This window comes from Acomys russatus, chromosome 11 (assembly GCF_903995435.1).
Source record: "Acomys russatus chromosome 11, mAcoRus1.1, whole genome shotgun sequence".
In the NCBI taxonomy this organism is placed as follows: domain Eukaryota; kingdom Metazoa; phylum Chordata; class Mammalia; order Rodentia; family Muridae; genus Acomys; species Acomys russatus.
Genome location: NC_067147.1, coordinates 36,159,179 through 36,177,507, shown reverse-complemented (window position 1 = coordinate 36,177,507; position 18,329 = coordinate 36,159,179). Strand labels below are relative to the sequence as shown.

At 39.3% G+C, this 18,329-nt stretch overlaps 1 protein-coding gene across 1 annotated transcript in view; it reads right to left on the bottom strand.

Moving 5' to 3' along the window:
* Gcc2 (GRIP and coiled-coil domain containing 2) overlaps window positions 1-18,329 on the bottom strand; it is a 48,642-nt gene that overhangs the window by 10,779 nt on the left and 19,534 nt on the right. The window contains exons 8-19 of the mRNA XM_051153066.1: window positions 16,897-16,997; window positions 16,714-16,812; window positions 14,860-14,979; window positions 14,178-14,342; window positions 13,788-13,892; window positions 12,617-12,779; window positions 8,246-8,346; window positions 8,077-8,154; window positions 7,209-7,346; window positions 5,673-5,794; window positions 3,885-4,061; window positions 1,727-1,944 (exon numbers count right to left, since the gene is read on the bottom strand). Coding sequence (XP_051009023.1) covers window positions 1,727-1,944; window positions 3,885-4,061; window positions 5,673-5,794; window positions 7,209-7,346; window positions 8,077-8,154; window positions 8,246-8,346; window positions 12,617-12,779; window positions 13,788-13,892; window positions 14,178-14,342; window positions 14,860-14,979; window positions 16,714-16,812; window positions 16,897-16,997 — 1,587 coding nt within the window. The remainder of the gene's footprint in view (window positions 1-1,726; window positions 1,945-3,884; window positions 4,062-5,672; window positions 5,795-7,208; window positions 7,347-8,076; window positions 8,155-8,245; window positions 8,347-12,616; window positions 12,780-13,787; window positions 13,893-14,177; window positions 14,343-14,859; window positions 14,980-16,713; window positions 16,813-16,896; window positions 16,998-18,329) is intronic.

Sequence of the window (18,329 nt, the reverse complement as noted above, 5' to 3'; positions counted from 1 at the left end):
CAAGAACACATGCATTTGAGGGCAAATACTGGGTGCCAGTGATAGATGTTAGAAATATATATTGAACCCATGTAACTCAATTATAATACAAGGTTTACTTCCAATGCTTTGAAAGTGCTATAGCAAGCTGTTTGGGAGAAGTAAGTTATACAAATTAAATGTTAGTAGATTAAATCATGGTCATGTCAATTGCTAGTCTTTTATCACAAGAATATACATCTTAGGTGTAGCAGATAGATATAACTCTGTAGAAAGATAAGGTCTTCAAAAACCCCAGAGACATGCGGAATACGGCATTTAAAATGTTTTTCACTACTTTAAAGATTCATTGACAATGAGACAGGTTAACTCCTGGCCACACCCAACCATCAAAGAGTATATGATGAGCATCAAAGAACGTCCTAATGGAGATGGCTTCAAATGTGGCAAACTAGCCACTGGGCAAAAGGTCTTCATTTCTACCACAGACAGAATTCTGCCTAAAAAAGGGCAAGCTTGGATGCAGGCAGAGTCAACGGCCAAACTCTGCCAAGACAGGGTAAGCAAGTGCTCAATAGTTCCTGCCTCAAAAATATGTGTCAGAAAAATTGGGCCAGAAGGCTAAAGAAGATGCTCCAATGTTATAGAGAGTTTTGGGTGACTATTCAGGTAGAAAACTGTCTCTGTCATCTTTTCATTTGGAAAGCTACTAACCTTCACTCCCTGCATACTCAGATAAACAAATTTATTCCTTCTCAAGTCTCTGAGGGAGTTGAAGACCAGGTAGCTTAGTTTTACAATGAAGCTTAATTGTTCAGGGGTTAAGATGTTTTTAGGTCTAGATAGGTGTTCTAAGTTGATAATGACAATGTGTGATAGAGATTGATTTACATTCAGAAATTTAGACACATCAAGATAGGAAAGATGTCTTCTTCAAGGCTGTCAAACACAAATAGCCAAAACACTAAGAATATAAGATTTATATAATTCCTGATTATGTCACGGTTCTTCTTGCTATAAGTAATCTATTGTATATATGTGTAATAATATAAATGTATATGTAAAAAAAAAAAGAAATAGAACTCATGCCATGAGACTGATATAAATATGTATAAGCCAAACAAATATAAATACATTATACAGAAGGTAACACAATTATGAAAATCAGTAGCTTTAAGTTGCAGAGGCTACTCTAAGTATAATCAAGGGTTCAAGTGATTCAGATTTATTTCCAATAAGCAAATGCATAATTCATTAATCACAAAATTGACACAGGTTGCTACTCAGTAAATTTTTCTTTTAAAGTTTTAGGTATTTTTTAGCTATTATTATTTTTATCTTGTGTCTCGGGGTGTTTGCATGTATGTCTGTGTACTGTGTGCAGACAGTGCAGTCAGAGGCTGGCAGAGGGCATTGGATTCCCTGGGACTGGAGTTACAGATGGATGTGAATCACCATGTGGGTGCTGGGGATCGAACCCAGGTCCTCTGGAAAAGCAGCCAGTGCTCTTAACCATTTATCCATCCAATATTTTACTTGTGAATGTGTGAATGATTTTTTTTTGGTTTTTCAAGACAGGGTTTCTCTGTGTAGCCTTGACCATCCTGGACTCACTTTGTAGACCAGGCTGGCCTCAAACTCACAGCAATCCACGTGCCTCTGCCTCCCGAGTGCGTGAATGATGTTTTTAAGTGATACAAATATGCCAAAACAGGAAAAGCCAACCCTCCCACAAAGATACACCTACTTCTTGTGGATGGCTCACTCTTGAGCTGGAAGAGCTGAGCTTCCACCTTGGAGAGCTGGTGCTGCAGAGTCTCCACTGTCTTTCTGTGCTCATCCTGCAGATGTCGAACTTGGTCTCGGAAGCTGTTGCGGAGGGCTTCATTTTGGGATGTTAGCTGGCACACTGTCTGCGTGTGCTCAGACTTCATCAGGGCATTCTCGGATTGAACTGAACACAACCTGCAGGGAAAGCAGCTTAGTTCATAGGGGCACCTTGAGTTGCACGTGCAGATGCAGCCTATGCCATCTGGGCTCTCTGGGTTCAGTTCCCAGCACCATATAAACTGGGTACACTGGTGCAAGCGTGTAATCTCAGCACATGGAAGGTGGAGGCAGGAGGATCAGAAGTTCAAAGTCACCCCCATCTACATAATCGGTAGATGAGACTAGCCTGGCATATAGGAAAACCCTGTTACACACTTACACACACACACACACAAATTTTTTTTACTTCTTCATGTCATTTTATTTGAGCTGCTCATATATGATTAATCTACCTATTCCATATTACCTTGAACATGTAAGAAGGAATAGTTTTCATAAAGTCTTAAGGAAAATATCAAATTTTGAGTGAATTAGCATGAAACACTCAGGCACAAAGACCTGGCTTCTTATAGCTGCTTGCAACTCTTATAGCACACCAGATTTGCTGGATTTCCTCTTAAAACACTAACAGCTGGTTTGCATACTACAGCTGCTGACACTGTAGCAGTGGGCCTGGGGATTCTATCTATCAGCACCTCCCCACTTGAGTGACACAGTCAGGCTGACATCAGTTAGCAGACCTACAATTTGGGAGCAACTACTTTTATTAATTTAAGTTTATTCTTTGTATTTGTGTGTGAGTGAATGAAGGGTTTATTGGGAGCACACACATGACAGTAGTCAGAAGACATTTCTGTAGTCAGTTCTTTCCTTCCACTTTTACATGAGTTCACCAGGCTATTGAGCCATCTCAGCAGCCTGAGCACCAATTTTTTTTTAAACATTTCGTTATTTTATGTTTGGATTTAGCAAAGCTTAAGCAGAAAACATTAATAAAATTTCCAGAAATATTTGCTCATGAAAATTAGAAGCAATTAAAAAACAGAGTGAACACTGCCCTCTCCTGACGCTCATGCCGGCCATCTCTGGACAGACTCCAGGGCTGAATGAACAGTCTTACCTCTGAGAGTAATTAGGTAAGATGCTTTTTAGTACCTGTCATAAACACATACACCATATCAGGTTAAAACAGATTTAGTGGCTAAAGAAGGAAAGGTGATGAGAAAAATAATCCTGATTCCTTTTTTTTTTTTAAAGACAGGGTCTTTCCATATAGTTCAGGATGGACTTAACCTTGTTATGTAGCCCAGCTCCTGAACTTGAATGCTGAGGATTACAGTGCATGCCACCATGCCTGGATTTAGAAAAGGTATCTTAGTTACCAAGTTCATAGTGACTAATAAGACACTATATATAGTGTTTTGCAAACATTTTGTCTGTAATAGTTACAAGAATATAAAGGAGAACCATTTGTAGTTACAACAACTGTCTGAGGGCTGGGGATACAGCTCAGTAAGTGGCACAGTACTTGCTTGTGTTCTATCCCTAGTATCTCACACACACCACACGGACATTTTAGTAGCCTTCATGTGTGATCAGTAACACTTCTGGACTTACTAGGTAGCTAGGTGCTTGTAAGCTGCACACACAGAATTGGAATATCCACCCTAACAGACACTTATCATTCCGTCCCAGCTGTGACGTGGAGGTTGACATTAGGTGGGCCCTGTAAGTTATACAGACACTAACTGGTTGGCTTAATTAGTGAATAGTTACTTTAGTGCTTTCTTGTAGAGATAAAAACATGCTTTTATTTTTTATTTTTAAAATTTGACACTTGGGTTGGAAAGCTTCCTGATTATAAAGGCTGCAAGGGAGGCGAGGTATCAGGAGCACATGAATGGTAGATGTTCTAAAAAAAAAAAAAAAAATCTAAAGATAAAGACAGTCTGAAGGGAAGCGTGGTGGTAGGTAAGGCAAAGCTCCTACTCCTCATTACAATACCAGGGTGGAGCACAGGAGAGTGGAGGCTGCTTGCCTGGCCCCAGTGGCATGTGCAGTGCTGCTAGCCTTACTTTTCCCGAAGCTCTGCCTCCTTGCTCACGGTTTCCTGCAGCATCCGGTTGTGCCTCTCCAGCAGAGTGTCATGCTCGGACTGCAGTGTCTGGAACTCTGACACACTGAATTGTAAGCTATTCTGGCTATCTTGTAACTTGATTTTCAGTTGGTCAATCAGCATCTCCAGGTGTTCCCTAGAACAGAAATAGTTTAATAACAATTATGAAAGAGGTAAACTCATTTTGTGACTTCAAATATGTTTGTTGTTTCAGTGTCAAACTGTTTGTTACTGTGGACAATTCTAAAGGAAATAGAATCACAAGAATTAAAATAATTTTTAAAAGGATGTTACGGTGAGATTATAAATATCAGGTACTACAATTTACAAAAAACTGCTTCTTGAGTTTAGTCATTTAACTATTAATTTGGTTTTGGAGAGTCTTGCTATGGAGCCCTAGTTGGCCTGAAACCTGCTACAGGCCACAAACTGGCTCTGAACTTGACGTAATGCTCCTGTCTTGTCCTGAGTGCTGTGATCACAAAGATGGGTTTGTCTGAGTTTAGGATTCCATACTAAAATGGAATAGGACATCACATGGTATCAAGTTGTAAGTTACAGGATTATCACTAGTTAGGAGGCAAGCCAGTTCTAAGGTAGCTGTTATGAGGACGGATGTGAAGCTAAAATACAGTGAAAGGCAATGCCTGAATAAAAGGGAGGGAACTGTTTAGAATTAGAATAAACTCTTGGTAGAAATAATTAAAACCCACAATTCCTCCATAATGCACACACTATTAGTTCCTGAGAAGATGTATAAGGAATGGACATTCTCTCAGGCGACAATTCCCATTCGCAAGAAGCTCTAATAAAAAATTCACAGAAATAGCTTTAAAAATATGAAACACTGAAAGGAACTTAAAACACTGCATTCAAGTGCTTTGAACTCAATGTTCAGGTATGCTCAGAACGGCTCTTAACAAACGATGACAGTTTTGAGGAGATACTTACTAAGTAGTCAATATTTTATGATAGCTACAGGTAGAGAAAATATCTCATCATACAAAAGACTATAGTCCTGTACTTAATAGAGTCCTAAACAAAGAGTAACAGAAGTATGAACATAAGCATGCAAACATTACATACAGGACCATTAGTCCTGTTCCGAACGCTAAAAGCAGGGAGAAACCTATAAATAACCAACCTACTACAAAATCAAAACGTATATGCCACAGGATGTCTGAGCCCTCTTCCTGTCCCCCATCTCTTTCTGAGACAGAATCTCTCTGGGTAGCCCTGGCTGTCCTGGAGCTTGCTCTGTAGTGCAGGCTGGCCTTCAACTCACAGAGAGCTGCCTGCCTCTGCCTGCTAGGTGATGAATTAAATGGTGTGTATCACCACACTCAGCATATCTCTTGTTCCTGGTATATTTTTGAACAATTTACAAAATGGATCTGGATGCTAATTTTACATTAGCATTAACTATTCCAATCAAACGGAGGTGGCCATAAATATGTAACACACAAGTTAAATGTAAATTTAATTTTAATGCCTAAATTTCTACTATGTCCAGATCTTATTAAGACAAGAGTTTATAGCTTAGAGACAACATCCTGGCTTTAACACCCTTTAGTTTGCAACAGTGCCCTGCAGTGTACTTCCCTAATTGTCTAGAAATATGGTGACACCAGGGAATTCTCAGCTTACTGGTAATTGTACCTAAAATTTTAGTTAAAAGCAATCAAAATGGACCTTTAAGCCACTTTGGGAAGAACCTGTACTTGCATGGGGAAACCTCAGACTTTACCTTGCTTGTTTAGCCCCCTCAGCTTCAGCCTGTGACACAGATTTGTTTTTCTGTTGTTTTAGAACATTATGCACTCGGACTTTGTAGCTCTCAAATTCAGAGGTGACAGCAGCTTGTTCTGCCTATAACATTTAAAAGAGAGAAAACTGTCACTGTGACACGAACCTCCTATGTCCTTTCAAAGGCTAATGAAATAAAGAAAAAAATTTGTGAAAGTCGGGTGTGGTAGAGCATGCCTTTAATCTCAGCAATCAGGGAGGCAGAGGGAGGCTGCCAGGGCTATTACACAGAGAAACCTTTTCTGATCTTGAAAAACAAAAACAAAAACAAACAAACAACAAACAAAAAAGTGAGTTCTGGGGCTGGGCATGGCAGCTCATCCCTGCAATCTCAGGAGGCAGGAGGCTGAGGTGGGAGGATTGCTAAGAGTTCGAGGCCAGCCTAGGCTCTACTATGAATTCCAGGTCAGGATGAAATATAGAGTGAGTCCCTGTCTCATAAAACTAACAACAAACCAAACCCCAAAATACCACAGACTTAACAAACAGAAACCTGGTCCTGTTGCCTGATGTCTTTTAAAACCCTTGACTTCATGTTTCCACCACGGTGGACTAACTCATAAACCCTATGACACTGTTGAATCCCGTGACTTTACATTTATGACATGTTCTCTTCTTATAAACGGGAACACTGACTCTCAAAGACATATTTGAACTTCACTACCCAACACACAGGGGTAAAGCTAAGTTCTGTTTCTGAGGTGACCTGCAGACTCCCCGACTACTGTCACAATCACTTAGGTAAGGGAGGTACTTCTAACAAAGCCACAGTAACTAACTAAATGCAGCCAGGGAAGCAGGCTGACGGTCATTCTATTAGAATGTCACAACTATTTAAACCTCAGAAAAGACTGTAGTGCTTTCCCAAAGTTGGTTTCTTAAAAAATAAATATGTGACACTTTTACACATGCAAACTGTTAAACATAAATGTAAGGTAAGTGTGCTCATGTCTTTCCTTTTAGAAAAAAATCCTGCCGAGAGCTGGGGAGATGCTCCATGGCTAAAAGTACCTGCTGTGCGGGCCTGAAAAACCTGTGTTTGAGCCCTGAAACCCATGGTTTTTGTTTGTTTGGTTTGTTTTTTAAAGCCAGATCTGATGGTAAGCAATGACTATCCCTGTACTCTGCAGCAAGTCAGGAGGCAGAGGCAGGAGCACTGCATGGGGCCAGTGGGCCTGAAGCACACAGCGCAGCAGCACAAATAAGAGACACTGTCTCAACAATGTACAGGGAGAACCATCTCCTGAAAACTGACCTCTGACCTCCATGCGTACATGGTGGTACATGTGTGCTCACAACGCACACAGACATAATAAACAAATACATAAAGAACTACTATCCCAGTGATGTCAGAGTGGCATGCGGTTGGATTTAGAGCAGATGAGCTGAACTGAGTGTGCATCTGTTAAGTGCTCTTAACTGCAGAACACCGCTGGGGGAATGTGGCCTGGAGTGGTAAGAGCACTCAAGGACACACCTTGGCAGCACGGCTCTCCTCCTGCAGTGCTGCCACCCTCTGCTGGTACGCACTCAGTGTGCGCTGGTGCTGTTCCGCAGAAGTCTTCAGATGCTCATGGGTTTTGTGTTTCTCAGACGTTACCTCAGCCAGCTGAATCTGGGGAGAGACAAATTAAACGGTGCAACACAATGAATAGTGTATTATTTTCAGGTGTGAGTAGAACAGTTACTTATTATTAGGCCAATTTTCCCCCCTTAAACCAGCATCTACACAGTTTAAGACTAGATATTTAATGTTTAATTAAACACCACCAGACATCATACATAAAAAGTGCAGGAAACATAAAACCAGCTCATATACTGCTTCTTGCAACTGTTTTTTTCAGTCAGACGATAGAGCTGAAATTCTGGGCCATGTTTATTTTATTTGCACTATTCTAGACTATTCAATCCTCAAATGCGCGACAGGCTTAGCCTGAACTGTGTAGTATTACTAGACTTTACTGCTTGTGTTTCTGCAGAGCTCAGCAATCTTCCTAAGCAACCCTAAACGTAACAGCTTACCTCATCGGAAAGCTTCTAAAAGGTCATTTTTCTTTCTTTAAAACAAAAAACTACTATTAGTTTTTATGTGTATGGACCTTCTGTGTATGTCTCCATACCACATGTGTGCTTGGTACCCGTAGAGGTCAGGACAAGGCGTCATATTCTCAGGGATCCAGGGATGGTGGTAGGGTGGTTTATGGATGGCCGTGAGCCATCATGTGGGTTCTGGGAATTGAACCAGGGTCCCCTACAAGGGAAGCCAGTGCCCTTACTGCTGAGCCAGCTCTCTAGCCAACTTACTTCTACACAGAAGAAGCTTTTCAAAAAATTTAAAATCTTACTTTATAGACTTCTACTTGCTGCTGGCTTGCTTCCAGCTCCCCCTTTAAAGATGCCTGGAGTAGTAAGTGATCTGTTTCCTACAGAATGAGAACCATGATTAAATTAAACAATAAAGAAAGCGGTAACTATGAATAAACACTAAAATATGCTGCTGAGAAATGAACATACTGCTTGCTTTGCATCTGCAAGGTCCTTTTTGGTTTTCACAAGCAACTGTTTGATTTTGGTGTTTTTTTCTTCATACTGCTGTAGTGAAGACTGTAGTGAGGCTAGCCCATGAAGAAAAAGATAAAATATTTTTATTAGTGAACACAACACACAAATGGCAATTTTTTCTTCATATTAACTTATCAGAAATTCACATTAGCTTTTCATGTAGGGTTTTTCAAACATATCTGATAATGCGTTACCCTGTGCCAATCAGCCTCCTCAAACACTTACCAACCCATAGCCGACCTTACCGCACCCTAACAGGCTCATCAAAATGCAGATCACAAGCTAGTTTTTCTCGATACAGTTAACACAGAACACAGCAAGGCTCTTCATTCACATGCAATCTATGGCTGCATTAGCACGCTGCCCTGGTGTCCCGAGGAACCACCACAGGGACTGTGCAGCCTATACAGGCAAAATATTTACTACTTGGCTCATTATAGAAAACGTGCAAACCTCTGCTCTACTCCAAAACTCTACTGCATTATTTTAAAGCAAATTTGTTCATTTGTAAATATTTAAGTATATTCCACTTAAATAATGGCATACTTATATTTAGTGTATATCTGAAAAAAAGTACTTTTTAAAAAAAAAGAGTAATTAAAAAAGCTAGGTGTGGGAGTGCATGCCTATAACTCCAGCAGTTAGGAGGTAGAGGCAAGATCATGAGTTTAAAGGTCAGCCTGCCAACCTAATCTATATGAGACCCTGTCTCAACAAAACAACCAAAACAAAATAAGAAGTACGTCAAAAGGGTACTATGCATTTACAGTTTTGAACTACAGAAGGCATATACCTGGGATTTGCTTTTGTGATAACAAGTAAGAGGCGATAACTTTTTTGTGGGAGGACTGCTAATGAAAGAGTGTTCACTCAGTAACAAATCAAAGTAACAGAGGTCAGGAACAAAACCAGACGTCGAGTATGGGTAAGTGGACTTGCTGTGTAGAATGAGCAGGAAAAATCAGGCTCCAGCCTACTAGGAGCCAAGCTAGGGAGAGATGACACAAAGCCTGTGGTCTGAAGCCACAGTTACCTACTAGTTGGCCCTCTCACACGGACAAACACAGCTCATTAGTTGGTAAACAGAGACAGGAGTTGTTTCCTACTACAGTAAACCCTGCTCAGATGCCTCCTGACAACTATTTGCTCAAGTCTGAAAGTATTCAATAAAGCACAGATTACACAGGAGGCCTTGCAAATGCTCCAGGAATTATGATATATTGGATACATGAAGTTCCTGAGGGCACAGAACACAGAATGAGATGAGATGACATTTTACAAGATGATGCAAACCCATATTTACATGCTAGAAACAAGACACAAAGGGCTACATGGTGCCACATGTTCAAAGGACACGCAAACTGAACACCAACGAGGGAAGTTTCACAGGACAAGAAGCACTTAGGATCAGAAGGCTCCCGTGGGCGTTCAAGAGGAAAGGGAGAAGCACAGGAGCAAGATAGAGACTTGTGGGAAAATCACATGCAAGAAAAATGCTCTTCACATGTGAGAGTGCTGAGAAAGCCACCCATGTAGTTGCACTGCTAGCTCCACTTCTGAGGCGTCCTTCTTTTCCATGACCCCTTAACACAGGCTCCCCAGGATCTTATGCCATGGCAATTATTCCTAGCTTCTGACCATGTTTCTGTCTTTCTTCTGGCTTCGTGGAGCTTTCTGAGACACTTAACAAAGTGATGCAGGAAGCTCCTCAGTGCTGACCTCTTATCTCATTTTCTGTGTGGCGCCACCTTAGTGTCTCCTTTATACTACTTACATATCTGAAGTCATGGCATGACAGCAGCTTCACAGGGCTTTGTGGAAATTCTGCTTCTGGTTCTGAAAGTAATAGGGTCTAGACTTCAACTTTCCTGTCAGACACAATTAAGTAACTGAATAAAAACAATACCTTTCCCCCGACACTTGAACAATAAATAGTGGAGGACTATGATCCCTAAAAGATGGTAAACAGAGAGGGTGAGCTGTGCTTCCTGTCCTGGCTTTGTGCATGGGAGCAACATGGAGAATATGGAGCAAGAGTGGCAATCTGAAACAGCTAGTGGCCTTGCTGACTTTCCTAAGGGAAAGGACGGCGGGCCGTGCTGTAATGTGACCACTTTAGAGTTCACGTAGGGCTGTGAGCACTAGCTGCCGCCAGGGTGAGGAAGCCTGCACTCTGCACAGGGATGCAGAAAGAGAACACGATGTACAACTAGGAGGAAAGAGATGCGCAGAGACAGGACTGTATTTTACAGAAATGATGAACTAGCAAGCACAGATACTAAATAGGTATCAAATATGCACAAAGATTTAAAGAGAAAAATATTATAGAAAAATTTAAAAAATGAAGCAGACAACTTCTAGAGATAAAAATGGCATTCAATATCTGAAGTGAAATGTCCACTCCCTGGGATTAATGGGATATGATGGCGCCTCACGCCTTTAATGCCAGCACTTGGGAGGCTGAGGTAGGCAGATCTCTGAATTCAAGGCCAGCATGCTCTGCAGGAGTGCCAAGGCAGAGAAACCCTGTCTCGAAAGACAAAACAACAAAAAACAAAACACAAAAACAAATCAAAACCAGATTAGATAATATAGATTAGTGAATATGAAGACAGTTACAGGAGCTTCCAGAAATTCCATTCCATGATGGGAATTTGAAACTTGAAAGTAATCAATGATAAACTCAAGATGTAAACTAAAACTCTAAATTACCAAAATCAAAGCATAGCAAATTAGCAAAAGAGATAAAGTGATTGCAAAAATAATTTTTAAAAAGGAGGAAAACACAAACAGGACAAGACAGGTACCATTACAAAAGCACAGACTTTATAGGCAATCACTCTAAAAGTGGCTCAACATTTCAACAGCAAAGACTTAGTTTGGAGGGAAAAGCAAGACCCGCTTGTAATGCTACTTAAGAGACAGTGGAAGCTGGAGCACTGCTCAGTGCTTAAGGGGAGCACTACTCGTTCAGAGGACTGGAGTTAGATTCACAACTGCCGGGGATCCGACTCCTCCAGCTGCCTGCACTCATATGCTTATACCTACAGACAGACAGACAGACAGAAAACTGAAAACAAAACATTTGTATAAAAATATAAAAGAATACATAAGGGTTAGGGATTTAGCTCAGTTTCTGAGTTCAATCCTCGTCTCCAGGGACTGCAGCAGATAACATACCATTCACTTAGGTTAAAAGCCAATGTAAACAACAATCAAAAGGCTGGAGCAGTATAGCCATTAGTAAATACTGGTAAGAGCAAGCAAATCATTAGGAATATGTAACAATTCTAATGTAATTGGGTACATTCTTGCACCCAATACTAGACTTTCTAAATAAATGAAACAAACAAACAAACAAAACAAAACAACAACAACAAAAAAGATGGCAGGACTGAAAAGAGAAAGAGATTCAAAATTATGGTTTGAGATTTCAACACAGCTCCCTCAGTACATGGTAGGAATAGAAGGGAGAAAAATCATTATGACTTGAAAATCAGGTGAGCTGAACCCATGCACTAACTGATGTCCACCAACTATTACATAACACTGTCACCAAGTACACAAAGAAAACTCACTCAGACATCACACAGACCCAAAACACATTGAAAACGACCAGAAACCACAACGTACTAGGACTGCAAAGGAGTTAAATTGGAACTCACTAAGGATATTTGAAAAGAATCCTCTCAATATTTAAAAAGTAAATAACACATTTCTACGTGACTTGAGTGAAAGCTACCACTAGAGAAATCTTTTGAAAAAACTTAAAACTAAGAAAATAAGCCATTCGGGAGTACTTAAAGGGAAATTTATAGTGTTTAATGACAAGGTTAGAACACATTTTTATGGGTAAAATGAACACAATCACCTTAAAGAGGAATGTTTCATTGCTACTTAAATTTTCCTAATCTGCTGACAACCAATACACTTTGAACAAATATGACAGGTACCTTGCACCAAGCACTATGCGGATAATTAACCTCTTAATGGCAAATGGTTTGACTTGCCTCTGGCCCTCAACACTGTGAGTTACATCTGCTGGTGATTAAAGACTTGTATGAATGGCTGGGAATTGGGACTGGTGGTACATCCCTTTAATTCCAACACTTAGGAACCAAAGGCAGGGAGATCACTGTAATTTAGTTCTGGGCCAGGCAGGACTACACAGGGAAACTCAGCTATAAAAAAGAAAGAAAAGGCGGAGGGGTGTGGGGGGGAGGGGGGAAGAGGGAGGAAGGGAGGGGAGGGGAGGGCAGGCTGGGCTGTGTGAGAATGACTATCATGTTATGAGGGAGTTGTAAAGTGAATTGTTTTACTCACTCATTTCTTCTTGTAGGGTTTCTTGTTTCTGTTTTTGAATTTTTATTTCTTGTTCCAAATCTTCTATCTTACTGTTTTTATTTGTTAACTTTTGATTTAGTTCTTTCATCAAACGTTCATAATCTGCTATTTCCATATTCATCAATGTGGTCTGTTGGGCATCCTGCATGTTTAATAAAAGATTTACATATTACTAGGGCAGCTAACCTATGAATTGCTATAATCATGCTACAAAAATAAGTAGCTTTCGTTCTATTTTTCTGTAGCATAGATAAAATGTAATGAGGAAATGAGAAACGCAACAGTTTGTAATTCTAATTTCGTCAAGTGTTCTCTAACAGTTCAAAACTCAGCCAGGCGTAGTGGCACATGCCTTTGATCCCAGCAGGTGGGAGGCAGAGGCAGGTGGATGGATTTGAGTTCAAGGCTAGCCTGGTCTACAAAGTGAGTTTCAGGACATCCAGGGCTGTTACACAGAGAAACCCTGTCTTGAAAAACTTAAAACAAAACAGAACAGGACAGAACCTTTTGAACTCACTTGTCCTTGACTCACTTCAATTAGTCATAATCAGGAGCAGTTCTAGCCTCACAGAGTTCTTATTTTATTAAATTGTAATATTTTAGGTAACTCTTATATCATCTTTTATGAAATATTCTTTGAAAAAGAGTGAAATTATTTAAATTTTAAGCTTTGATACTAAATCTTCATGTGTCATACAATACACCAACCACACATAGAAAATGAAATAAATTCCTGAGCCTTCTGAACAGATAAGTACTTAGAGAAATAAAGTTCAAGTTTTAATTTGCTAACAATTTATAAGCCGGACAGTGGTGGCGCACGCCTTTAATCCCAGCCCTCGGGAGGCAGAGGCAGGCGGATCGCTGTGAGTTTGAGGCCAGCCTGGTCTACAAAGTGAGTCCAGGACAGTCAAGGCTAACACAGAGAGACCCTGTCTTGAAAAACAAAACAAACAAACAAAATTAATTTATAAAATATTACTTCAGTATTGTAGGGAATACTTAAAATATTTTTCATGTGTATAGAACTGCAATGTTGTTCTATGAACACTTCTTTGTTTCTGAGTTGCTAGGAATCAAAGCCAGGGCTTTAGGCATGCTAGGTAGGTACTCTGTCACTGAGTTCTGACTTTGGAGACTATTTTTGTACCTTTTTAACAAGCTCCAATTCTTGCATTGTTTTCTGAAGCTGCTTCTTTTCCTTTTGAAACTGGAGTTGGAGTTCTTCAAGCTCATGTACAGTACTAACATGTTCCTAAAATTAAACAACCCACAATATAACCAACATTAGGGAAGACATTTGTTAGGTATAAAATACATACCATACAGAAATCATAAGATGTTTGGTGATGTTTCAAAACTTTAAAAACTAAATGCCTAGGACACAAAACTAGAATAGATTCTCTGATATAGAATTGGCATACACTAAGGAATTAAAATGAGTGTACTCATAAATGGGCTCAGTAAGACTGTTCATTCAAGCAATATGTGATTAAAACACCACTGTAGGTATGGAAACCAATCTCTGGGTTGTTCTTACCTTTATTTTCTGTTCTTTCTGAAGTTTTTCAACTTCCAGTTCTTTTTCTACTACTCCTTTGGCTCTTTGGACTTCTAAGATCTGTGCTTCTAATAACCTGGCATTAGACTGCAGTGTCTCAATACGAGCCAGGAGATCTTCGTTGTCTGAATTTAGTTTTTCACACTAGAGTACAAATGATGCATTAGTATGACCACACAGCAAACATGCACAGAAGGTGAAATGCTTAATAAGAACATTGGCTCAGAATGAAAAGTGACTTCACAATCACCCACACAGAAGAGTAAGTTAAAAGAAACCCAAAACTCACTACTGCTGACATTGACCTGGCAAACCTTACAAGCCAGCAGGATTCTAACCCTTCCATAGAATAAAAAGCAAAAATAAAAAACCCAAACCGAAGTCCACATGGCCTAGGGTTAGCTGAAGCCTTCAAGCTCACGGATACCAATGGTGTCCTCCTAAAATTAACAACTATAACAACCCCATAACCCAAAGGTAAGAAAGGTTTCAGAAAAGCAGGCTACTGTTAACTATTAAGTCAAATTCTTCTCCTAATGTAGAAAAGTGAAAATGAAAGAATTTCTACGTCTGACTACAGTTTGACTTTATGTCAGAGAAAATGAGATTAAAATGTATTTACTATAATTTGCTTATCTAAATTTATCAAATTTGAAATTACCTGGCAAGTTGAATTTCTTAACTGTTTGGTAAGGTCTTCTATATGATGTTCAAAATTATTAGCACGTTCTTTTTCCACGTCCAGCTGTTCTGACTGCTTATCATATTCTAACAAAAGATTCTTCAATAAAAGACAAGATTTAACTCTAAGTTTTGAGGCAGTCACTAGGCAAGAGCATATTAATCAAGCCATCTTGGAGCCTTAAGAATACATTTGAGATTCTTAAAATACTTATATCCATTTGGCAATAAGACAAAAGGGTAGTAGCCTTAATATATACAATCTTATAAATCGATTAAAACACATTTACATTTAAATATGAGCTTATTCCTCTTTCATGGGTCAGTAACATCAGAATTTTGTTTTTTATACTTTATAATGCCATAATCTACTAATTTTCTCCAGAATTAAGCCAGGTATAACTTTAATCTTCAATTACTTTACTTTGTAAATTCAAAAATTGCTTTAAAGTTCAGAAAAAGTATTTGGTACCAGAAGTTAGTAAAGGGTTGAGAATACTATTTTAGATATTAAAAAAACATGATTCATACATACAGAATTTATTTTGGTGTACATAGTGTAATGAAGACTGGATTATATTTTCTTCAATTCTATTTCAAATTCCTTCTTCCCTTATTTCTGTTTGCAAATTTGTGTGGTATAACTAATTTGGTAAATGAACAGAACGGGGACAATTGCTAAGATTCCAATCCTGGAATGTTACTAGTCTCTTCAGACTTTGAAGCTATGAGTCTCTGTGCTTCAGAGGCTTTTAAACTGGTGATGATGACAAGATACTTCTACTAGTTCTCCTCAAAACGACATATATAAGACAGGAAACGTGTTGGGAAGACAGCCTCTCATACGTGTTGGAGTCTCTGGGTCTCTGTTAATCTGAGTTTGACAGAGACTCCTGTCCGTCCTCTTTTCTCTAGTCACCTTTCTATACAGCATCCATCTTGCCCTTTTGTGTGCCTGTTGTGCTACTAGAATTAAAGGGGACAGGAGTTGAGGAAAGTCTGCTGCTTGACTCCTCTGCCCAGAACCAGGAATCCAGCCCACGTAAACAAACACGGGTGCATAAACCAAACGCATGAAAAAGTGTAATATTTACTTTCTGTTTAGTGTTTTGTTAGATTTGAAAAAAAAATTTGAGTCTGGTGTTATTAAGTAAACAAGTATATTGCTTCTAAGTAATTGTGTTCCTATTTTTCTTCTAGAGCTGAAGTCTCAGGTACATTCACTTCACTGTGAAAATACTAAATCACAATAGCCATATTTTTTTACAGTTTATATGAGGAAATCGCCAAATTGATTTTCTTTTAAGAAACAATAATTTAGGGCTGGAGAGATGGCTCAGAGATTAAGAGCACTGGCTGCTTTTCCAAAGGTCCTGAGTTCAATTCCCAGCAACCACGTGGTGGCTCACAACCATCTATGAGATCTGGTGTCCTCTTCTGGTGTTCAGGTGTACATGCAGGCAGAACTCTTATATACCTAATAAAAAAATAAATATTTAAAAAACAAAAAACTCAATAATTTAAAAGCACTACTTAAAGGCTAAGTTTGCCAGGTGTGGTGGCACATGCTTTTCATTCCAGCACTTGGGAGCTAGGTGGATTTCTGTTTCCAGGCCAGCCAGGGCTACACAGTGAAACCCTGTGAAAAAACAAACAAACAAACAAACAAAAACCAGATACAACAAAGACTAACCTTTTATGTATACTATACAAAAAACAAAAACAGAGAACTTTAAATTTCACTAGCCAAAACAACGTATTTTATGTACCTGTTTTATAATTCTGGTATACTATTATTTATGAATAAAGCCTGTTATTAAAGTAACTGTTTTACCTTATAATTTTCTGCTCCTTGAATGAACTCCCTCATAGAAGCAGCCAAACGGTCCTTTTCTGACCGGACAGATTCAAGCTCTTCCTTTAGTGTCTGGGCCTGTTTCAAATACAGCAAATACAGAAACACTTGATTTTCCACAACATAGGGATTCTAAAATCTTATGGCTATCTGTTGGCTTACCTCTTTCCTGTTAGAATCTAGTTCTTTCTTTGCTTTCACAGCAACTAGTTTTATCTTATTTATTTTCTCATCCTTGTCTTTGGATCCTTTTTCCAGACTTTCTAAAATAGAAAATGGAAGGACTATATATAAAGCCAAAATGAAAAATAATGAAATTACTTATCTTAACCCCAGAAATTTAATCTTGAACACAAAATTTGCAGCTTGAAATTAAAGTTAAGCAGACAGACTTTATTTTTGTAAACAGAAACCTTAAGTATTCATTAGCCAAGCGGGTGGGGTAAATTATGTAAAACTTTGTCTCTGTTAATAGTTTTCTTTCTTTCTTTTCTCTTTCTTTCATTCTTTCTTTTTTCCTCCACAAGATGGGGCTTCTCTGTGTAGCTCTGCCTGTCCTAGACTCACTTTAGGTCAGACTGGCCTCAAACTCAGAGATTCCTCCTGCCTCTGCCCCTCTAAGTGCTGGGATTCCAGGTGTGTGCCATCACATCTGGCTACATGGTCATTTTCTAAGTACCTAGGAGCTGGAGTTCTTAAGACTCTTAATGCTGAGTAGAAGAAGACTTTAGGGATGGTTTGTAAGTCAGAATAAGTAGGAAAGATGTAAGGCACATGTACGTGGCCATGCACAGTCATCCTCTAGACTACAACTGTAAACATCTCTTTCCTCACCCTATTTCACTACCTCTGCTAGTTAAACTTGAGTTTAGGACCTTACTTTTGCTATCTTAAGTACAGTTAAGAGTTCTGCTCATACTTATTAGTGTGGGCACAGACCTGTGCAGCAAAGGTCACTGTCACTCTTCCCTGTTCATACATCCAACACATCTCTGCTCTTGTTCAAGCATCAGAATGGCTAATTCCTCCTTTCTGGTAGATTTGTATTTCCCAACAGTTTATAAACACGCAACAAGGATATATTGTCTAGATCACTGAAATACTTTAGCAGGTAAAAATGCTTGCTATGCAAGCCTGAGGACCTGGGTTTTATCCCTGGTACCCACAATGAAAGGAAAGAACTGACCCCTGAACGTTGACCTCTGATTTCCACACATGTTAGAGCAGGTACAGCCAAATACATCATATAGATACAGTAGTAATAAAATGAAACATATCAGTATATGAAGGATAAATAGAAGAATCTAAAAGGGGAAAGGAGAGACCATAATAGGAGGTAAGCTTTTGCAAACATGCTTGTTTTCCTATTAAAAACAAAACAAAACCCACAGTGCTCCTTTTATAGAGCAAAATCCTTAAAAGAATTGCCTGCATATATAATCTCAAATTTCTCTTCCCCATCTTTTTCTAGAAGGCTACTACAACCAAGCCTTGGCCCAAGCACACCAGGAAACTGTCCGCTGTGTTGTTTAACTTAATGGATACCTCTCAGCACTGCCTTGGCTAAAGGTTTTCCCAAGCCTGTCACTCGCACA